The sequence below is a fragment of the Vipera ursinii genome (genome assembly GCF_947247035.1).
Source record: "Vipera ursinii genome assembly, chromosome: 7".
NCBI classification, from domain to species: Eukaryota; Metazoa; Chordata; class Lepidosauria; order Squamata; family Viperidae; genus Vipera; species Vipera ursinii.
In genome coordinates this window covers 4,093,566-4,111,749 of record NC_139521.1, presented here as the reverse complement: position 1 = coordinate 4,111,749, position 18,184 = coordinate 4,093,566, and the positions used below count along the sequence as shown (strand labels likewise).

Sequence of the window (18,184 nt, the reverse complement as noted above, 5' to 3'; positions counted from 1 at the left end):
ATATCGGCAGCTCTCAATGTTCCCGTCTAGCTGGTGACGAGCTAATTAACCAATGTTCATTATACAGAACAGTCAAGACGCCTCTCTAATTTCTTAGCTCTAGGGACTCGGCGGGAGCCTTAGCAATGGGAGGGCGGGGCTGCTGTCCTCGCTCCAATCGGAGCTGGGAAAGGCGAGGGCGTGGTGAATGGGCGGGGCCGGGAAGTGGTGAATGGGCGGGGCTGATGGCGATGAGTCTCTAATAGTGATCTGTTAGTTTTTGTTTTATATTCCAGTGTTGGTTCATCAGTGGAATAATTTCATAGTTTTCTATCGATCAACGATGTTCAATCCCATAACGCTGATTTTTTTTTTCTGGAATGGCAGAATTATGATATGGGGCTTTGTAATTTAATTTTTTTTAAAATATTTGTATTACTGTTTTTTATAGCTGTTTTATTGTTGTGAGCCGCCCTGAGTCCTTCGGGAGATAGGGCGGCATATAAGTCCCATCCATCCATAAATAAATAAATAAATAAATTATATATATGCATGTGCTGGGAGAGGTTTCTTCCCATTTTGAACGCTGGTATGAAAACCCACTGGAGATGTATTGTTATTTTTATTTTTTTAAATGATTTCTCTCTGGAATTTTAATTTTTAACTTATTTTAATTTTAATTTATTCTACAGGGGCCATTAATTTAATTTTCTTTTAACTTCTGTATTATTGTATGTCGTTGTTAGCCGCCCTGAGTCCTTCGGGAGATAGGGCGGCATATGAGTCCCAATAATAAATAAATCCCTTTCATCCCCGACAATATTTTTATATTTGTAGGTTGTCATTTTTTTAAAAAAAAAACCCAACAAAACAAAACATAGAAATGACCTTTGATCGCGGGCCATCAAGCCGGCGTTGACTCTTGGGTTTTTCTCCACGTTTATTTACTTATTTCACATCCCCCACTTTAACTATTTTATTTTATTTTTTGGGGAAACAAGTCGAGGCGTAAGGTTTTCTCCAGGACAATCTTTCCACGGTTTAAGTCTCCCAAGGGTGACCCATGGCTGGGGTTACTGAGCGCATTGCTCTTGCTCGGGGGGGGGGGTTGTCTTCAAACTGGGCCCTTTGGTGACTTGTGGACTTCAACTCCCAGAATTCCTCAGCCAGCCACGCTGGCTGAGGAATTCTGGGAGTTGAAGTCCACAAGTCACCAAAGGGCCCAGTTTGAAGACAACCCCGCTTCTTGCCCCATGTTGTCTTCTCCTTCCCTTCCGCCCTGCCTGGCGCCGTAGGTTTCTCCAGAAAGCTGAGGTCTTTGCACTTCTGCGTCGGCAGCCTCGCTTTGTACTTGACCCGAGAACTGACGAGCTTCTCACACGCTCTTGTGACGTTAACTCGTCGTACTCTTAACCAACAACCGCTCCGAGGAATGGGTCGCCTCTGCCATTTTAAGTCCGCTTCCTAGCTCTAGGGGCCGCCATCTCCCGGGTGACGCCGACGCGGTTGACGACAGGGCGGCCGAGCGCGCGCATGCGCCCTTCGCCTCCCTCCCTTCTTCGTCGCTGAGGCGAAAAGATGCAGGTAGCGGGCGAGGCGGCGGCGACGATGGGGAGCGGCGGGGCCGAGCGAGGGGCTTCTCCGGGCCTCGAAGCCCCTTGGCGGGGGCGAAAAAAGCCCTTTCGGTTGCTAAGGACGGGCTCGGGGCCTTTTCTCCCCTCTCAGGCGCCTGTCGCTTTCCCGGTTGGGTAGGACAGGCGGCTGTTCAACGGGTGCGGTTTCCTTTCCCTCCCTGGAGGAACGTGCGGGGAGAAAGCCGTGAGAGGGGAGAAGGGCCCTCCGTCGCCGAAGAGCCCGGACGGCCCTTGGTCTGGAAGGGTGTCGGGGTGGGGAGGGCGTGTCTTCCTGCCCGGGCCAGCGGGCTGGACTAGATGACCTCCCAGGGTCCCCTTCCGACTCTGAATTGTTCTCCCGAAACGGGGGAGGCGAGGCTTCCCTGGGGTGGCTTCACGGCCTTCACACGACAAGGGAAATGAAGCTTTGGGGAGTTTGGCGACACGAAGGATTGTGTGAACCCGGGTTGATTCCCGGGCAAAGACGAAGCCGGCCGGCCAATTGCCTGAAACGGGATTGGTTGTGTGTGTGTGTGGGGGGGTTTCTCCCGCCTGGGCAGCGGGTTGGACTAGATGACCTCCCAGGGTCCCCTTCCAACTCTGAACTGTTCTTCTAAAATGGGGAGTTGGGGTGGGATGGGGGCAAACCCAAAGCTTCCCCCTCTTGTTTGAAGGTTGTGGCTTCACCCAAATTCACCCCCCCCAGGGGACCCTCCCCTCCCTCAAGACTTACGGGCTGCGCCACGAAAACCATTAGCGGCGGTCCTCGCCTTAACGACCACAATGGGAAACACACAGACACACCCAAATTTCCACCGCTGATTGCGACGTAGTTTTGCAAAGTGCGTTTTTGCACCCCAGTGGTTTAAGCCAATGGCTGCAGCTTCTTCCCGCCGGTTACACGGCTGTTGAAGCGAACCTGGCTTTGGGAGCCTTCCGGCCTGCAGAACCCCGACGGGGGAAATCGGATCCTCTTCACAACTTTGCCGCCGACTTGACAACTGCAGCGATGAGCCGTGGCAAGGAAACTCGTAAGGGGTGTGTGTGTGTCGAAATTCACTTTTAACAACTGTCTCACTTAGGGCTCAGTCGTGATCGTAACTGGAGGATTGTCTGTAATTCAGCTTAGCTACACCGCCCAGTTGGAACAAAATTAGGATTTAGATGAGACGACCGGCCAGTTAATTGGGCTGGAGGGGAATCGTCTTTGGAGAAGCGACAAAAGGAGGCAACAATTTGGAGCGCCAGCCCGGAAGGAAAAAAGGGAGAAGAGAGCTGCAACACCACGTTCTATGCAACAAGAATTTAAACAAGCGTTATCAGTTGGTCCTCAACTTACGACTGCAGTGGAGCCCAAGGTTCCCATCGCTAAGCAAGATAATGGCAAAGTCTGCTTTGCCCCCTTTAACGACCTTTCTGGCCACAGTTGTTAAGTGAGTCGCTGCAGTTGTCAAGCTGCTAAGGGAATCTGGCTGCCCCATTGACGTCGCTTGTCAAGCGGTCGCAAAAGGGGATCGCGTCGCTCTGGGACGGTGCAACCGCCATAGTAGCCTGCCCATAAGAGAGACTGCTGTGAAAACTGGCCTTCATACAGACGAACCGTGTTCTATAGATTGTAGTACGGCATGAAAAGTTCTTACAAATGTATAATTGCCACTCTCCTTTCACAGAGAATATTTACCCTTTCAGAGAAGGATGCGCCAAGTGCCCCTGTGCAATTTGCTTGGCAAAAAACTTTAGGAAACTACATTGCTGTTACAGGGTAAGCTAAAAAGAAAAAAATGTTTTTTAAAAAAATATATGTTTTATTAATTTTTTAACAGAATCACCTTGATATTCGGTAAACAGTGCATTGTCTGGGTTTACATTGAACAAACATTCACTAAGAATTAAAATCTATAATCCACGTGATAACTTTACATGATTTCCTCTTTTCCCCATAGTGTTCTCTTTTACCAGCCTTAAGTTAATACACTTCTTATTGTTTTAATAAATGACAATTAAGTATAAAAGTTTTCTAATATTTCTAGAAATAATAATCACAGCAATATAGTATTCCTTTTCTATCTAGTCATTCTGGGTGTCTCATCGTATATCCTGTTTACAGTTCTTGTTTCCATTTGTTTTTCCCACAGTGTTCTAAACATTTTTACTGGATAAAAAGTTTTTTGGAAATAAATATGTGTTAGCTTATAGGAAATAGGGATTTTAAGTAGTATATTATCTTTTTATTTTCTTCTTTTTCTTATTCTAATTTTTCTTTCTCTTTTTAGTTTTAACTGTTCCTTAAGAAAGGTAAAAAGTATTGGGTTGGTTTACATGAGGAAAAAATAGGTTTAAATATTTAAATGTAATTAACTCTAAAAAGAAAAATTAAAGGTCCTAGATGTCTTGATTTCACATTGCAAAAATGCAGTGTGTGGAATGAAAGATGTTTGTACCACATTGCTTACCTTCTTTCAAAGATATGCAAAAAATTTGTCACTGAGGTTTTAGATGTTTGCCAAAAACGTTACTATAATTCTTACAAATTTTCTTTATTTGTTTAAAGGCACAGTCATACTGTCAAAGTCTTTGATCGCCATGGTCAAAAGAAAAATGAAATTATTTTACCAGGGTAAGTTTTAAATCTCAGTTCATGACTTTAGATGTTCTCTAAATTTAAAGTCTCTCTTGTGGGTGATCTAAAACAGATACTGGATGTTTGGAAAATAAGGTATTTACCCAATTAGATTTTCTCCATTTTCTGTGCTAGTATCTTTATGTGGAGTTTGGGAACAGGCTATAAAACACGAGTAGGACAGGCAATAAAACAGTGATGCTTATTAAAGACCATTTGGACATTTTTGTCGTCCTATAGGAACTGCATCAGTATGGATTGGGATCAAGATGGAGATACTCTTGCAGTTATTGCTGATAAATCCAGTGCTATTTATCTGTGGGATGCCAATACAAACAAAACCAGTTTGATGGATACTAGTATGAGGTAATTTATTTATCAAATTAGTGTAATGTACCGCCATGTATTTCCAGGGTATCCTCTTGGTCGTTTGGCATCGGTGTGTGTGTGTGTGGGGGGGAGAGATTTCACTGCCTTATTTGATTATTCTCCATGTGGACTAGAGGACCTGCAAGTTGGCATCTTCTGCATGCAACTATGTTACGTAATTTGCAGGAGAAATTACAAAAGACTCTAACAAAAGACTTGGCATCTTCCAAGAAAGATGCCTTTGTCGAATCCTCAAGATTTGTTATTTTGACCATGTTGCTAATGAAGAAGTGCTCCAAAAGAGTTTCTCCTGCAAATTAACATAACATAGCACAGCACAGCACAGCACAACACAACACAACATCATAAATCATGGATGTCTACCTGTGTTTTCCTTCCCTTCCTCTTGTACCTCATGGAGTCAGAATTCAGTCTGTTTTTAAAATACTTTCCCTTCATCCTGGTTTCAAAACAAAGCTGTTCTTTTTATTGTCTTCATGGTTTGTGGATAATTCCTCCAAAGTCTCCTTGGATTATTATGTCTTTCCTCCATTTTATTTCATTTCTCTCTTCTCTCAGAAGAACAACTAACTTTAGGCAAGGGGCCCCATCTGTATTTTTAAAGAATTTATCCAAATGCAAATGTTAATTTTGAATTTGGTCATTTCCAGGTGTGGGGTTTGATATTGAGAGAGTCTTTTACTGTTCTGTTTTCTGTTAATTTTATAAATGGTTCTCACCAAGAACTGTTGATCTTATCTTACCTTAACTGTTGATAAACTTTGTGCACGTATTTTAATGCTCAATTTTCTATTGTTTTAATTGAATCATGCTAAGCTACCTAATCTCATCTTGAGGGGCTTTTGGTTGTACTGCTTATTCCTCAAAAATAAAGTTGTAGATATTGTTTAATTGGGCAGAGCTTATTTTTATTTTTTTATTTTTTGTTTTGTTTCAGGGAACCAATGTCTTTCATATGTTGGTCAAAAACTGAAGCCTTACTAGTTGCTGGAACAGTTAAAGGAAATGTACTAATATATAATCGTCAAACTTCCCGCAAGATTCCTATCCTTGGTGAGTAGCTTGAAAACTGCAGAGATGGATTTTCTGATGAGCTGTATTTAAAAATGGAACAGGTTTAAATTCAGGAAAAAGCAAATGTGTTACCAATACAAGAGAATATTTGTAGCTGAGGATTGAACTGTAAAGTCTTCTGAGCTGAGGGGGGGGTTTGTGTGTTTGTTTTTGCAGCTGTTTCATACCAAATGGGTTCGTTACCAAATTAGCACTGATGACATTACCTAGTTTGGAAATGAAATGTCTGTAAGAGAGCCGCCAAAGTCAGCCCAAGCGCCCCACGAAAGCAAATGTGTGCAAGGGAGAAAATCGTTTATATCCAATAAGTAAACAGCTCAAGAGCGCAGCCACACGCAAAGTTGTGCTTTAAAACTGTTTATAGTCATCCGGTTCAGAAACGAAAACCGAAATAATTTATTCCTAAGTTAGTTCTGTATTTCCGCCTCTTGAGAATGTTGTAGAATGTTCAGGCAGACATATAAATTGCAATTTTTGTTTTCCTTCCAGTATTTGGCCACTGGAATGTCTCGGCGGAGTAAATAAAAGTGGGGACACTTCCTTTACAAAAGCCAAGTTGGGACTTAATTGTTACCATCCTTACAACAAATCGGCAGAGCTGCTAGGATCTCCAAAGTATTATTTTAGATAGCTACTGTATTTTCTGGCATATAAGACGACTTTTTAATCCATGAAAATCTTCTCAAAAGTCAGGGGTTGTCTTATACGCTGGTGCTGAAACTTTAGGGACAGGGCTGGCTAGAAAACCTGGAGCGGATCTCCCATTTGGTCTGCGCAGGGAAAGCGGGACCAATTGGAGAAGAAGCTGCAGTCTGTGATTTTTTACAGGCTGGGGTCTGGGCGTCTTTCCTTCTAAAGTTGAAGAGCAGCTGCAGTCTATCCCAACTTGAAAGGCAGGTGGGGAATGCAGCAGCCAGAGCAGCTGCTTAGCTCTAAGGACACATTTGACTCAGGAACAGGGCGGGCTGGCTGGAAAACCTGGAGCGGATCTCCTATTTGGTCTGCACAGGGAAAGCTTTAGAGTGAATTAGGAAAAGTTTAATCCACTTGCACTGTTTTATGTTTACATGTTTGATGACAAACAGCCTTATGTTTATAAGTGACAGTTTTCCTACTAAGTACCTGCATGTCATAAGCATTTGAATTAAAATTACCATATTAAAATAAAATCTGATGTTTTTTAATTTTTACTTGGTGTGCGTTGGAAGAGGGGTAGTCTTATACAGCGAGTATAGCCCAAACCCTATAATTTAACAGGAAATGTAGGGGGTCGTCTTATACGCCCCGTCGTCTTATACGCCGGAAAACACGGTACCTTTTTTTTTTTTTTGAGGTTGTGCCTTTGGCCTGCTGTTTTTTTTTCCATTCATTTTGGAATCTGGTTCTCATTCCTTGGTTTACATGTCATTAGTTCATTCTGCTGAAAGCTATTCCAAGCTTTTGGATTAAAAGAACATATATCTTGATAATCTAATCATTTCTAGGCTAGCTCAGACTTTTGTTGTTGTAATCAATTTGGCATTTATCACAGGTCCTCCTTCACTTTTTTGCAACTCGAGAACATACTGAGTCCACGTTTTGGAGGCCAGGCGCATTTTCCCAGTATTTTCCATGAGAAGAAGAATTTTAAGCATGGAAAAAAAGCAGACTTTTGCCCAGAAAATGAATTAATAGTTAACAATTTATATGTATAACCCATCAATGGAGTGCTCTTTGGTTGTTAGCATCAGCAACACGCAATTGGGGAATTCATCCGTGGCATCCATTTTGATAAAAAGTTTCAATATATATATTTTTTCTTTTTTAGCAGTTTGATGTTCGATCTGTCAGATAAGGCCACCGTGCTCTCACAGTCCCAGTAGAGCTCAAGAAACCCTTAAAAATGGATAGAGAATGCTGCTCTTGTCCCCCCCCCCTTTGTATTTAATTATAATTCTGAAGATATGGCCTTTGCGAAAAGGATCAAGGGCGTTCTGTTGGCCACCCAGTGGTAAGACTGTGGAAGAAATCAAGGGTTTTGCATACATAAGAGACAGATTTTGGGTATTTGGGCAGGAAAACACCCCCCCCCCCGTTATCTGGGCTCTAAAAGAGGGCTGCAGAATTGCCTCTACCTTTCAACAAAGACATGGAAATGCAAATTGATATAACATAGACCCAACAGAGCCCGTTCTGGTGTAGTGGTTAAGGGCCTAAGGTAGAATCCGGGAGATTGTGAGTTTTACCATCGTCCCGCCTTCGACATAAAGTCAGCTGGGTGATCGTGGGCCAGTCACTCTCTCCTAGCCCCAGGAAGCTGGCAATGGCAAGCCACTTCTGGAAAACCTTGCCAAGAAAACTACAGGGATTCAAATCCGGGCAACATAGCATACCACATAACGAATATATTTAATGTTTTCCTTCGTGGATTGGGAGAAATCAAAACTATTGGACAGGTCCTTTTAAATCGTTCCCTATATAACCATGAAAAGGGACGCGGTGGCTCAATGGGTTAGGACACTGAGCTTGTCAATCAGAAGGTCGGCAGTTTGGCAGGTCGAATCCCGAGTGCCGCGTAGCAGAGTGAGCGCCTGTTACTCGTCCCAGCTTCTGCCAACCTAGCAGTTCGAAAGCACGTAAAAATGTAAGTAGAAAAATAGGGACCACTACGGTGGGAAGGTAACCGCGTTCCGTGCGCCTTTGGCGTCTAGTCATGCTGCCACGTGACCATGGAGACGTCCTCGGACAAGCGCTGGCTCTTCGGCTTTGAAACGGAGATGAGCACCGGCCCCTAGAGTCGGAAACGACTAGCACGCATGTGCGGGGGAACCTTTACCTTTACCTTATATATAACCATGATTTTTTTAAAAAAAATACCTCATCTTCCTGGGCATTATCTGTAACACTTGTTTTTCTCCTTTCACGAATAAATACTCTGTTCTCGCTTTTACAAACGGCCAAATTCAGCCCTCGTGTTTGCTGGGATATTTTCACCGATTACTCTTGTTTGTGTTGTAAATGAGATATTGTGGTTTATGTGCCTTGGTGGAGCAGTGGGCTAATGCCTCCTTAAGTAACACCAGCTGCCTGCAATTAGTGCAGGTTCGAGTCCCACCAGGCTCAAGGTTGACTCAGCCTTCCATCCTTCCCAGGTAGGTAAAATGAGGACCCAGATTTTTGGGGACAATAAGCTGACTTTGTAATAATGCCGCTTGGGGGTGTGTGTGAAAGCCCTAATAAGCAGGCATATACATGGAATGAAGGCTACTGCTAAGCTTGTAAGCCGCCCTGAGTCTTCGGAGAAGGGCGGAATATAAATGAAATAAAAATAAAAAATAAAATAAATAAATAAATTAGCCTTCTGTGCATTTCAAACATGTCTTATAATTCTAAAGCTATTTTAAAGCTAAGTCTTGGGCCGTAATAAAGAATTGTTAAAAAGCAAAAAGTTGGGGATTCTTTCTGCCTGTCTTCTTTTACAAGGTAAGCACACCAAGCGGATCACCTGCGGTTGCTGGAGCAATGAAAAATTAATAGCCTTAGGCGGAGAAGACAAATTAATAACGATCAGCAACCATGAGGGCGACACTATCAGAGTGGTAATAAACTTATATTTTTGTTGTGGGCAAGAGATGAAAAAATACAGGAAGCTTTTGTACTTTTCCTCGTTTTATTCAGTGTGTTTGTCATGTGAATCCCCCAACAGTTATAACTCAAATCGACGCCTTAGTCAGTTTTTCAATTACAGGTGATTAATGCAGATGTTTAATAAAAAGAAGGACGAGGGGTGACATGATAGCAGTCTTCCAATATCTCAGGGGCTGCCCCAAAGAAGAGGGAGTCAATCTATTCTCCAAAGCACCTGAAGGCAGGACAAGAATCAACAGATGGAAACTCGTCAAGGAGAGAAGCAACCTAGAAATGAGAAATTTCCTGACAGTTAAAATAATTCACCAGTGGAACAACTTGCTTCCAGAAGTTGTGAATGCTCCAACACTGGAAGTTTTTAAAAAGAGATTGGACAACCATTTGTCTGAAATGGCATAGGGTCTCCTGCCTGAGCAGGGGGTTGGACTAGATGACCTCCAAGGTCCCCAACTCCTGTTCTGTTCTGTTCTACTCTATTCTATTTTCTGTTCTGTTCGATCCCATCCCATCACCGTTGGGCAATTATAATTATGAAATGCATCTTGACTGAATTATTAAATAAACCTATTACAAGACGGTACAAAAATCCAGTCAGTATCTAAAATATCCTTCAAAAATGGTTACTGACAGTTCCTCGATAAACCTGTTTACTGCCCTACCTCCGTCATTTCACCATTAGCTCTTTACAAAGAGATAACTATAAATTCAGTTAATCCGGAATCTCGATTCTTGCAGACAGCAGTGAGAGAAGACCCCAGCAGTATGGAGTTTGTAATGATGAAGACCGATGAGGAAGCAGGAGACAATGAGACCACGGTAGGTTATTAATGACCATGAACTAGAACTATATTACACTTGCTTCATCTGCTGAAATGAAAAGCCACTGAAAAAAGAAAGAAACGGGGGTGGGGTGGGGAAGTTAACGCTGAAAAATCCATTTGAAATTATGTTTGAAATTAGCAAAACCAATCTTTGTTGCCCTGGCAGCTTGTTTCTGGTGAGTTTAACCTGCAAAGCTTTGCTTCTGAAATATATTCAATATTACTGCCACTAAACTATAGGGGTTTTTTTCCTAGTTGTATGACAGATATATTTTTTAAAAAGAAATTGCGGTCGTTCTCTCTTTCCATTTGACTTTTGCTCCTAGTGTCTTGTTCTGATTTCATAAGTGGTATGGCAGTATCTTTATACAAGAGATTTTGGGACTGGCAAAAAAAATTAACTCTTTGTATTTGTCAGTCTTTCAAACTTGGTTCTGTTGTTATTCAGTTTGGCTTTAACGTTAATAAAAGTTTAATGGTATATTTTTTAAAAAAACAAAACAAACCCTCTTTATATTCATCTTCTACTTGTTTTATTGAGAAAGTTAGTTAGAACCGAAGAAGCTTCTTGGATGAGAAGTGAAATGTCTTTAAGAAAAATTAAGGAAGCACCTTTGGGAGAAGAGAAAATGTGGCTATTTGTATTGGAAATATTCTTGCTTTCATTCAGTATCTCTTTTTTTGGTCAGGTGTGCATTGTAGTTGGACAAAAAACATTATATTTTTATAACTACAAAGATCCAGAAAAGCCAATTGAACTAGCATTTCAAAAACGTTATGGAAAGATAATATCTTACAAATTGTAAGTACCCACCCCCCAAAGTATTAACGTTTCTCTGGAGTGATTGTATTAGTTGCAACAACAACAACAACACAACAAAGCACTGTGTAGCAACTTAAAAAACAAATATGTTTTGTTTTGTTTTTGTGAGCTGAAACCCAATCTGTCAACCTATGGAAGTTTAATTCGTAATGTTAAAGTGAGTTTGGTGTTTGGGACGTTTTATTTAGTTGGTTTCCGGGGGGGGGGTTATTATTATGTTTTTTTAATAAAAGAGATTTGAATATTTTACAAACTAAAATGTAATGTCCCTGAAGGGGGATTTGCAACTGAGCCTCTCTCGGTACCTTGTCTTCTGGTATAACTTCAGTTAATTTTTGAATAATTCTTCTGTTTCTCTGATCATGTTCAATTCTTTAGTCATTTCACAGTTTAAGATGATTCTCCAAATTATTTCTCTCAGGAGATAACGATGGCTGAGTTTTTTGGTCCAATTTATTGTCTTTGCAGGTACGGTGAAAATTATATCATGATCGGTTTTTCGCTGGGCTACTTTGTGGTGATTTCAACGCAGGTTCAAGAGATAGGTCACGAGATCTTCCAAGCTTCTGATCATAAAGATTACTTGACCGGCATTGCAATATCTGAATCACTAAACAAAGCTGCATCGTGTGGAGATAACTGGTGAGGCATCATATTTCCACGTAAGATCATTTAAATAATGCAAGTGCGGTTGTCACCGAAATTGTTTAAGTTTACGAGAAGATTTGCCCTTAACACATTAGAATTTTACATATGCAGAAATAGAAGAAGCCAACACATAAACCATTAATAAATGGTTTTTACGAGTGGAGAAGGTTCCTGAGACCCAAAGGATTGAGAATTGCTAGCCTGAGCAAAGCACATATCCAAAAGACAGACTGCCTGCATGACTCCGTATATTTTTTCCCCACAATTTAAAGGTTTAGCTGTGAAGAGTTTATTTTTTTATTCGATCTTACCAGTTCAATTTTAGGAAGCAGCTGTCAAGAAACTCTGTGTTTACCTAACTGAGGTTATGCAATTTATTGCTAAACCAAGAATACCGAAGGAATTGATTTTCTTTTTATTGTAGCGTCAAGATTCATAACCTGTCAGATCTGACGGAAATGTGTGCAATCATAAACCTGGAGGATGAAAATAAAGGTTTGTCAGCTTCCCGGTTTGATAGCTTGCCAAATTAATGGTTGGTGTTTGATTAAGCAAGAACTTGATTTTTAGCGCCTACTTCCAGGATGGAAGCAGCTCCTAGTAAGGCCGCCTTTTGCAATTGACTAAAGGCGAATTTGTCAATGCCGATGATGGTGTCCAAGTGGTGCTCCAGTTGTTTTGGGATTGCACCCAAGGCGCCTATTACTATTGGTGCCACCCTTGCTTGCCTTTGCCACAGTCGTTATATTTCTATTTGTAGGTTTTTGTATTTTGTTATCTTCTCCAGTTCTTTCTCGTCTATTCTGCTGTCTCCAGGCACTGCCACGTCCACTATCCAGAGATGATGATGATGATATTATTACTATTACTATTATTAGTATTATTATTGCTTTCCAAGACAAACATAACTTTTCAACACGGTATCATTAATATTTTAGGTCTAGATCAGTTGTCGTGGACGGACGATGGACAATTGTTGGCAGTGTCCACCAAGCGAGGATTCATCCATGTCTTCTTAACCAACCTTCCCATCCTCGGAGCCTCGTACGGCACACGGATCGCCTATCTCACCTCCCTCCTTGAGGTCACGGTGGCCAACTACATTGAAAGTGTACGACGCTTTAGTCACTTAACAAAATTTGCACGGGGATAAAAGGTTTTGATTTAGCCCCCTCAGTCCTCAGGACAAGCCACGTGGTCTGTCTTGGCAGGAACCACCGATAAGAGTTTCCGTTGAAGTGGAGCCCAATTTTATTGCCGTGGGGCCCTATCACTTGGCTGTGGGCATGAATAACCGGGCATGGTTTTATGTCCTCGGAGAGAGCAGTAAGTATATCTCCGCTTCCATTATTTCTCGAGGCCTTCAGTGCTCAGCTGATAAAATGTCATCTTCACTGTTTTATGCTATGCTGTGGGCGTGGGGGCCCAGTGTTTAAAGACGCTGAGCTTGTCAGCTGGAGAGCTGACAGCCCGGGTTCGAAACCCCGAGTTCCGCACAGTGGGGTGAGCTCCTATTTTTTGCCCCAGCAACTGCCAACCTACCAGTCTGATGACCCAGGGCACCACACAGAGGCAATGCAGTCAGCTGGCAATGTAAACAGTCCTTTAATTGCTACAAATTTCCCCCAAAGGCTTCCACGTTTGCTGGCAAGCCTTCAACCAAAGCACACACACGCACGCACACACGCCCCCCCTTTCAGCCTGATGTCCTCAAGGCCATAAAGATAAGAAACAAAACGAAACATAAACTTAAGGAGTCCGTTTTGAATCTCAGCTTGCCTGAGCAGTTTGCAAAGAGAATTTGAAATGCAGTCTGAGGTCGTAAATCAGGAAATCCAGGTGGTCAGCCGGTCCGGTAGTCAAGGGGTCTAGGTTTTCCAACAAAGGCACAGAACAAGAGCAACAATACACAACTTTCCCAAGATTCAATGTTTGTTCCTGACAAAAGTCCCCACCCCACGGCGGTTCCTTAAGTCTCAGTCTCCAGGTGGGCCTTGTGGAGAGGGGCGGGACGCTCACCTCCCAAGTAGTTGAGCCTGTCTGTGTTGTTCCCTCCTTCTCTCCACTCTCCGTGCTCTAGGATCAGGAGTGGGTGGGCCTTGCTCATCGCCTGAACTCATGTCTCTCCTGTTCATCCTGTCCCAATCCTGAAGGGCCCTGGCCTGCCTCGGCCTGCTCTTCCCCACATTCTTCTGAAGCCACAGACACCTCTTCCTCGACCTCCATAGGGTCCCGTTCCAGCTCATTTTCCTCCGCAGATTCAGGCTCCGACGGAGGCATGACAACCAGTTCGAAAGCATGCAAGTGCGAGTAGACAAATAGGTACCACTTTGGTGGTAAGGTAACAGCATATTGTGCGCCTTTGGCCTATATATACTATAGCCGTGGTGGCGAACCTATGGCACAGGTGCCACAAGTGGCACGCAGAGCCCTCTCTGTGGGCACGCACGCCGTCGCCCCAGTCCTAGGCCTTCAGCTGGGTTTTATAAAACCTTTTCGCTTTAGGTCTCCGCTGCCGTGTGCAAAAAAAAGAGAGGTTCAATTAATTTCAACTTCTCGTGGGGAAAAAAAAAAGTTCTCGCAAAGTTGGAATTGATTGAACTTTTTAGTCCCAGCCAGTCTGCAGCTACCACTGCAGCCACGCCCACCCAAAGGGCCACACCCACCCGGCACCCGATGATACATAAGTGGGTTTTGGGTTGCAGTTTGGGTCCTCGGTCTCTTAAAAGGTTCGCCATCACTGTACTATAGCCATGCTGGCCACATGACCCCAGAAATTGTTCTTGGACAACGCTGGCTCCCTCGATCGATAAACGGAGATGAGCACCACGCCCTCGAGTCAGACATGACCGACAGGGAAACTACCTTTAGAAGCAGTCCTCAACTTAATGACCACAGTTGAACCCAAAATTTCTGTTGCTAAGCGAGACAGTTGTCAGGTGAATTTTGCCCCATTTTGCAACGTTCCTTTCCACAAGAGTTTGTTAAATGAATCTGGCTTCTCCACCCCACCCCCACCCCCCCATTGCCTTTGCTTGTCAGGAGGTGGCAAAAGGGGGGGTCACGTGACCCCCTCTGGGACACTGCGACCGTCATAAACATGAATCGGCCGCCACCTGTCCGAATTTTGATCACGTGACCCCGGGGAAGGCTGCAACGGTTGTAAATGTGGAAAACGGTCAGGAGTGACTTTTTTTTCAGTGCCGTTGTAACTGAGCCGTCGCTAAACGAACTGTTGTAAGTCGAGGACTACCTGTACTTTTGTACCAGAATTTGCATTAAAGCGAACTATAATTTTCTGAGTAGAAGATGTAAGACAGAATAATCGTTCTGGAGGCGGTGACATTTCATCCTCGCAGAGGTTAAAGACAGTCGTAAGCTTCACAAGTTGAATCTGCTCTATCAAAACTACAGAGGTGTTTTATATTGCTTTGAATATATTTTTTTTTAAAAAAACTATTTTTTTTTTGGCAGGAGTAAAAAAGCTAAAGGACATGGAATACCTGGGAACAGTAGCCAGCATATGTCTTAATTCCGATTATGCCGCTGCCCTTTTTGATGGTAAAGTTCAGTTGCATATGGTAAGTACGCTGAGAATTTTGCGCTTTGTACAAAGGATGGGTAAACAAACCCACTTAAACTGCAAGTAGTGTAGAAATCTGATGCAGAAACCTCTGCTTCGTGACAAGACGACAGTAAATTTATTTTTTTACTCCAATCCAGGTTAAAATTTTACATTTTCCAATGTAATTTTGGTAGCAGGGAGAGAAAACAAGAAGCTAGTTTCACTGGAACCTGTGCATTGAAATGATAGATGATTTGTTGTTGTTGTTGTTGTTGGCTGCGAAGTCGTGTCCGACCCATCGCGACCCTATGGACAACGTTCCTCCAGGCCTTCCTGTCCTCTACCATCTTCTGGAGTCCATTTAGGCTCACGCCTACTGCTTCAGTGACTCCATCCAGCCATCTTATTCTCTGTCCTCCCCTTCTCCTCTTGCCCTCCATCTTCCCCAGCATTCGGCTCTTCTCCAGTGAGTCCTTCCTTCTCATTAGGTGGCCAAAGGATTTGAGTTTTAGCTTCAGGATCTGGCCTTCTAAAGAGCAGTCAGGGTTGATCTCCTCTAGGACTGACCGGTTTGATCGCCTTGCAGTCCAAGGGACGATAGATGATAGGTAGGTCAAATATATAGTTCTAATTCAGGGTTCTTCAAACGTGACCCTTTTATGACTTGTGGACTTCAACTCTCAGAATTCCTCAGCCAGGCACGCGTGCCTGGCTGAGGAATTCTGGGAGTTGAAGTCCACAAGTCATAAAAGGGCCACATTTGAAGACCCCTGCTCTAATTGCTTTGGTTTGAAAAATCTGAAGGTTTTAGGACAGCTTGCGCTTTCTTTAACAACCAGAAAGGATAAGATTTCAGATGATGACTGATTTCCTTACATCGAAATTAGGCCTGAATAAAATCTGTTAAGTTATTCTTCTGAAACCAAAAATTCTCGTTTTTTTTTCTTTTAGATAGAAAGTGAACCTTCAAACACTCAGGAGGAACGGGAAACTAAACTCTTCCCGGATACCGACGACAAAAGTAAAATTTTGTGCCACTCTTTAACTAGCGAGTTCCTCATTTGTGGTACTGATGTAAGTATAGACCTGCTTCAGCTTTCCCATCGTTCACAGCAGCGTTGTTTACTAGGTATATCATTGCCGTCTTTTGGCAGTCAGTGTCAAGGTTCCGACTGACGAAGCCAACCGAGCAAACCCCTTTGAGACATTCCGGTCTCTTAATGTAAAACTTTTATTGAGTTCATCGCTTTGGCACGTATGAAAGCAAAACCAGCTCTGGCAAACCCCAAGCCAAACCCCCATAGGAAAAGTATAGAATTCCCCCCTCCCCAACCCTGAACAGGTCACATTGCCCAATCAGGAGCAAATATATTGTTATGAGAAAATGTCTCTGCACCGGGTCAGACATCCGGTGCCTCGTCCTTGAATCTCATGGTCTGCCCTCTTTATCTTTGAGCCTGCATTCCATTTCCCCATCCTCTCCCCAAGTTTGCTGGCAAGCAAAGAAGCAATAACTGCCGCACCAGCAAAGCCCGCTTCAAGCTTGACAGTCATCGGGTTTGTGATACTGCTAGAGCCTACATTGCACCTTGTGTAAATAGAGGCACAGCCTTTCATTTAGTGACCGTTTGAAGTTACGACAGCCCTGGAAAAAGTGACTTACGACTGTTTTCCACACCTAACCACCGTTGCAGCATCTGCAGGGTCATGTGATCGAAGTTTGGATGCTTGGCAACTGGCCTGTATTGATGACGGGTGCAGTGTCCTGGGGGTCACCTGATCCCTTTTGGTGATCTTCTGACCAGCAAACTTATAGACAACAGATGAAGCATTTATAATGTGTATGATTTGTATTTTGATAAATTCATCTCTCAGTATTCTGTTTGTTTAATCTCTCTTCCTTTCCTTCTGGCTGTTTATTAGACTGGACTTATTCAATATTTTTACATTGAAGACTGGCAATATGTCAACAAGTATCAGCATCCTGTTGGCGTGAAAAAAATCTTCCCAGATCCCAATGGAACCAAATTAGTTTTTGTCGATGCCAAAACCGATGGTTTTGTTTACTGTCCGGTAAGTCGTTCCGTTCCCTTTGTACTTACGTAGTACTACAGGTCTGCATACATGTGAAACTGATATTAAGCTTTTAACGATTCTTTAGATATTAAGGTATGTAGATCAGGGGGTTCCCAACCGGGGATGCGAGACGATATTCCAGGGGGGGTGCGAAAACCTGGGTTTTCAAAATTATAGCGTACATGCATAATTCGTTGCTGTTATTTCGAACTTTTGTAAGGGGTGCGAGAATATATCAGAAGCGTTCTAGGGGCGTGGGGTGTAGAAAACGTTGGGAGCCTCTGATGTAGATAATGCATCAAAAGGACTATGACGTAGATGCCCATGAAAATAGAGAAAAAGAAGAGTTAAATATCATGGTTTACGATTTGTAAGTTTAAAACACACCTCGGATAGAATACATCCGTTAACAGGTATTACAGCTACACAATACGGAAATGCACATTTGAGATTAACAGTGGAAAGTTAGAGGAATGGAAAGTGAAGCAACTTCGCTTTATCTCTGTACTCAATGTTTGTGGCTTCTCTTGCCTTGTGACCAGAATGCTTTTATTTAGCTCTGTAAACTGAGATTAATATTTCCCTAATTCTTTGACAAGCATCGTTTTGAGTGTGTGAATTCAGAAATGAATGACAGCTATACCCATCTCGTTCTTCCAAAAGTCGTCGTACAGCACATACTTCAAACTTTTGGGGTTGGCTTTATTTACAAACTAATTTTGCGTTGCTGTCTCTTTTTTTTTAGGTGGCTGATACTGCTTTCGAAATACCAAACTTGCAACCAGCCATCAAAGGCATTCTGTGGGAAAACTGGCCACTGGATAAAGGTGTATTTGTTGTCTATGACGATAACAAAATATACACTTACGTGTTTCATAAAGATACCATACAAGGTATTTCAAAATAATCCTTAGAATTTTACAGGGTAATATAAGGAAACAGGAAATT

At 42.8% G+C, this 18,184-nt stretch overlaps 1 protein-coding gene across 1 annotated transcript in view; it reads left to right on the top strand.

Annotated features, from left to right (window-relative positions):
- The first annotated feature begins 3,265 nt into the window (after nucleotides 1-3,265).
- The window catches only part of WDR19 (WD repeat domain 19), a 41,805-nt gene continuing 26,886 nt past the window's right edge, over nucleotides 3,266-18,184 (top strand). The window contains exons 1-15 of the mRNA XM_083367616.1: nucleotides 3,266-3,354; nucleotides 4,144-4,209; nucleotides 4,453-4,578; nucleotides 5,540-5,655; nucleotides 9,139-9,254; nucleotides 10,039-10,119; nucleotides 10,814-10,926; nucleotides 11,416-11,589; nucleotides 12,020-12,090; nucleotides 12,534-12,706; nucleotides 12,807-12,921; nucleotides 15,070-15,176; nucleotides 16,112-16,234; nucleotides 17,084-17,233; nucleotides 17,982-18,129. Coding sequence (XP_083223742.1) covers nucleotides 4,466-4,578; nucleotides 5,540-5,655; nucleotides 9,139-9,254; nucleotides 10,039-10,119; nucleotides 10,814-10,926; nucleotides 11,416-11,589; nucleotides 12,020-12,090; nucleotides 12,534-12,706; nucleotides 12,807-12,921; nucleotides 15,070-15,176; nucleotides 16,112-16,234; nucleotides 17,084-17,233; nucleotides 17,982-18,129 — 1,600 coding nt within the window. The 5' untranslated portion in view covers nucleotides 3,266-3,354; nucleotides 4,144-4,209; nucleotides 4,453-4,465. The remainder of the gene's footprint in view (nucleotides 3,355-4,143; nucleotides 4,210-4,452; nucleotides 4,579-5,539; nucleotides 5,656-9,138; nucleotides 9,255-10,038; nucleotides 10,120-10,813; nucleotides 10,927-11,415; nucleotides 11,590-12,019; nucleotides 12,091-12,533; nucleotides 12,707-12,806; nucleotides 12,922-15,069; nucleotides 15,177-16,111; nucleotides 16,235-17,083; nucleotides 17,234-17,981; nucleotides 18,130-18,184) is intronic.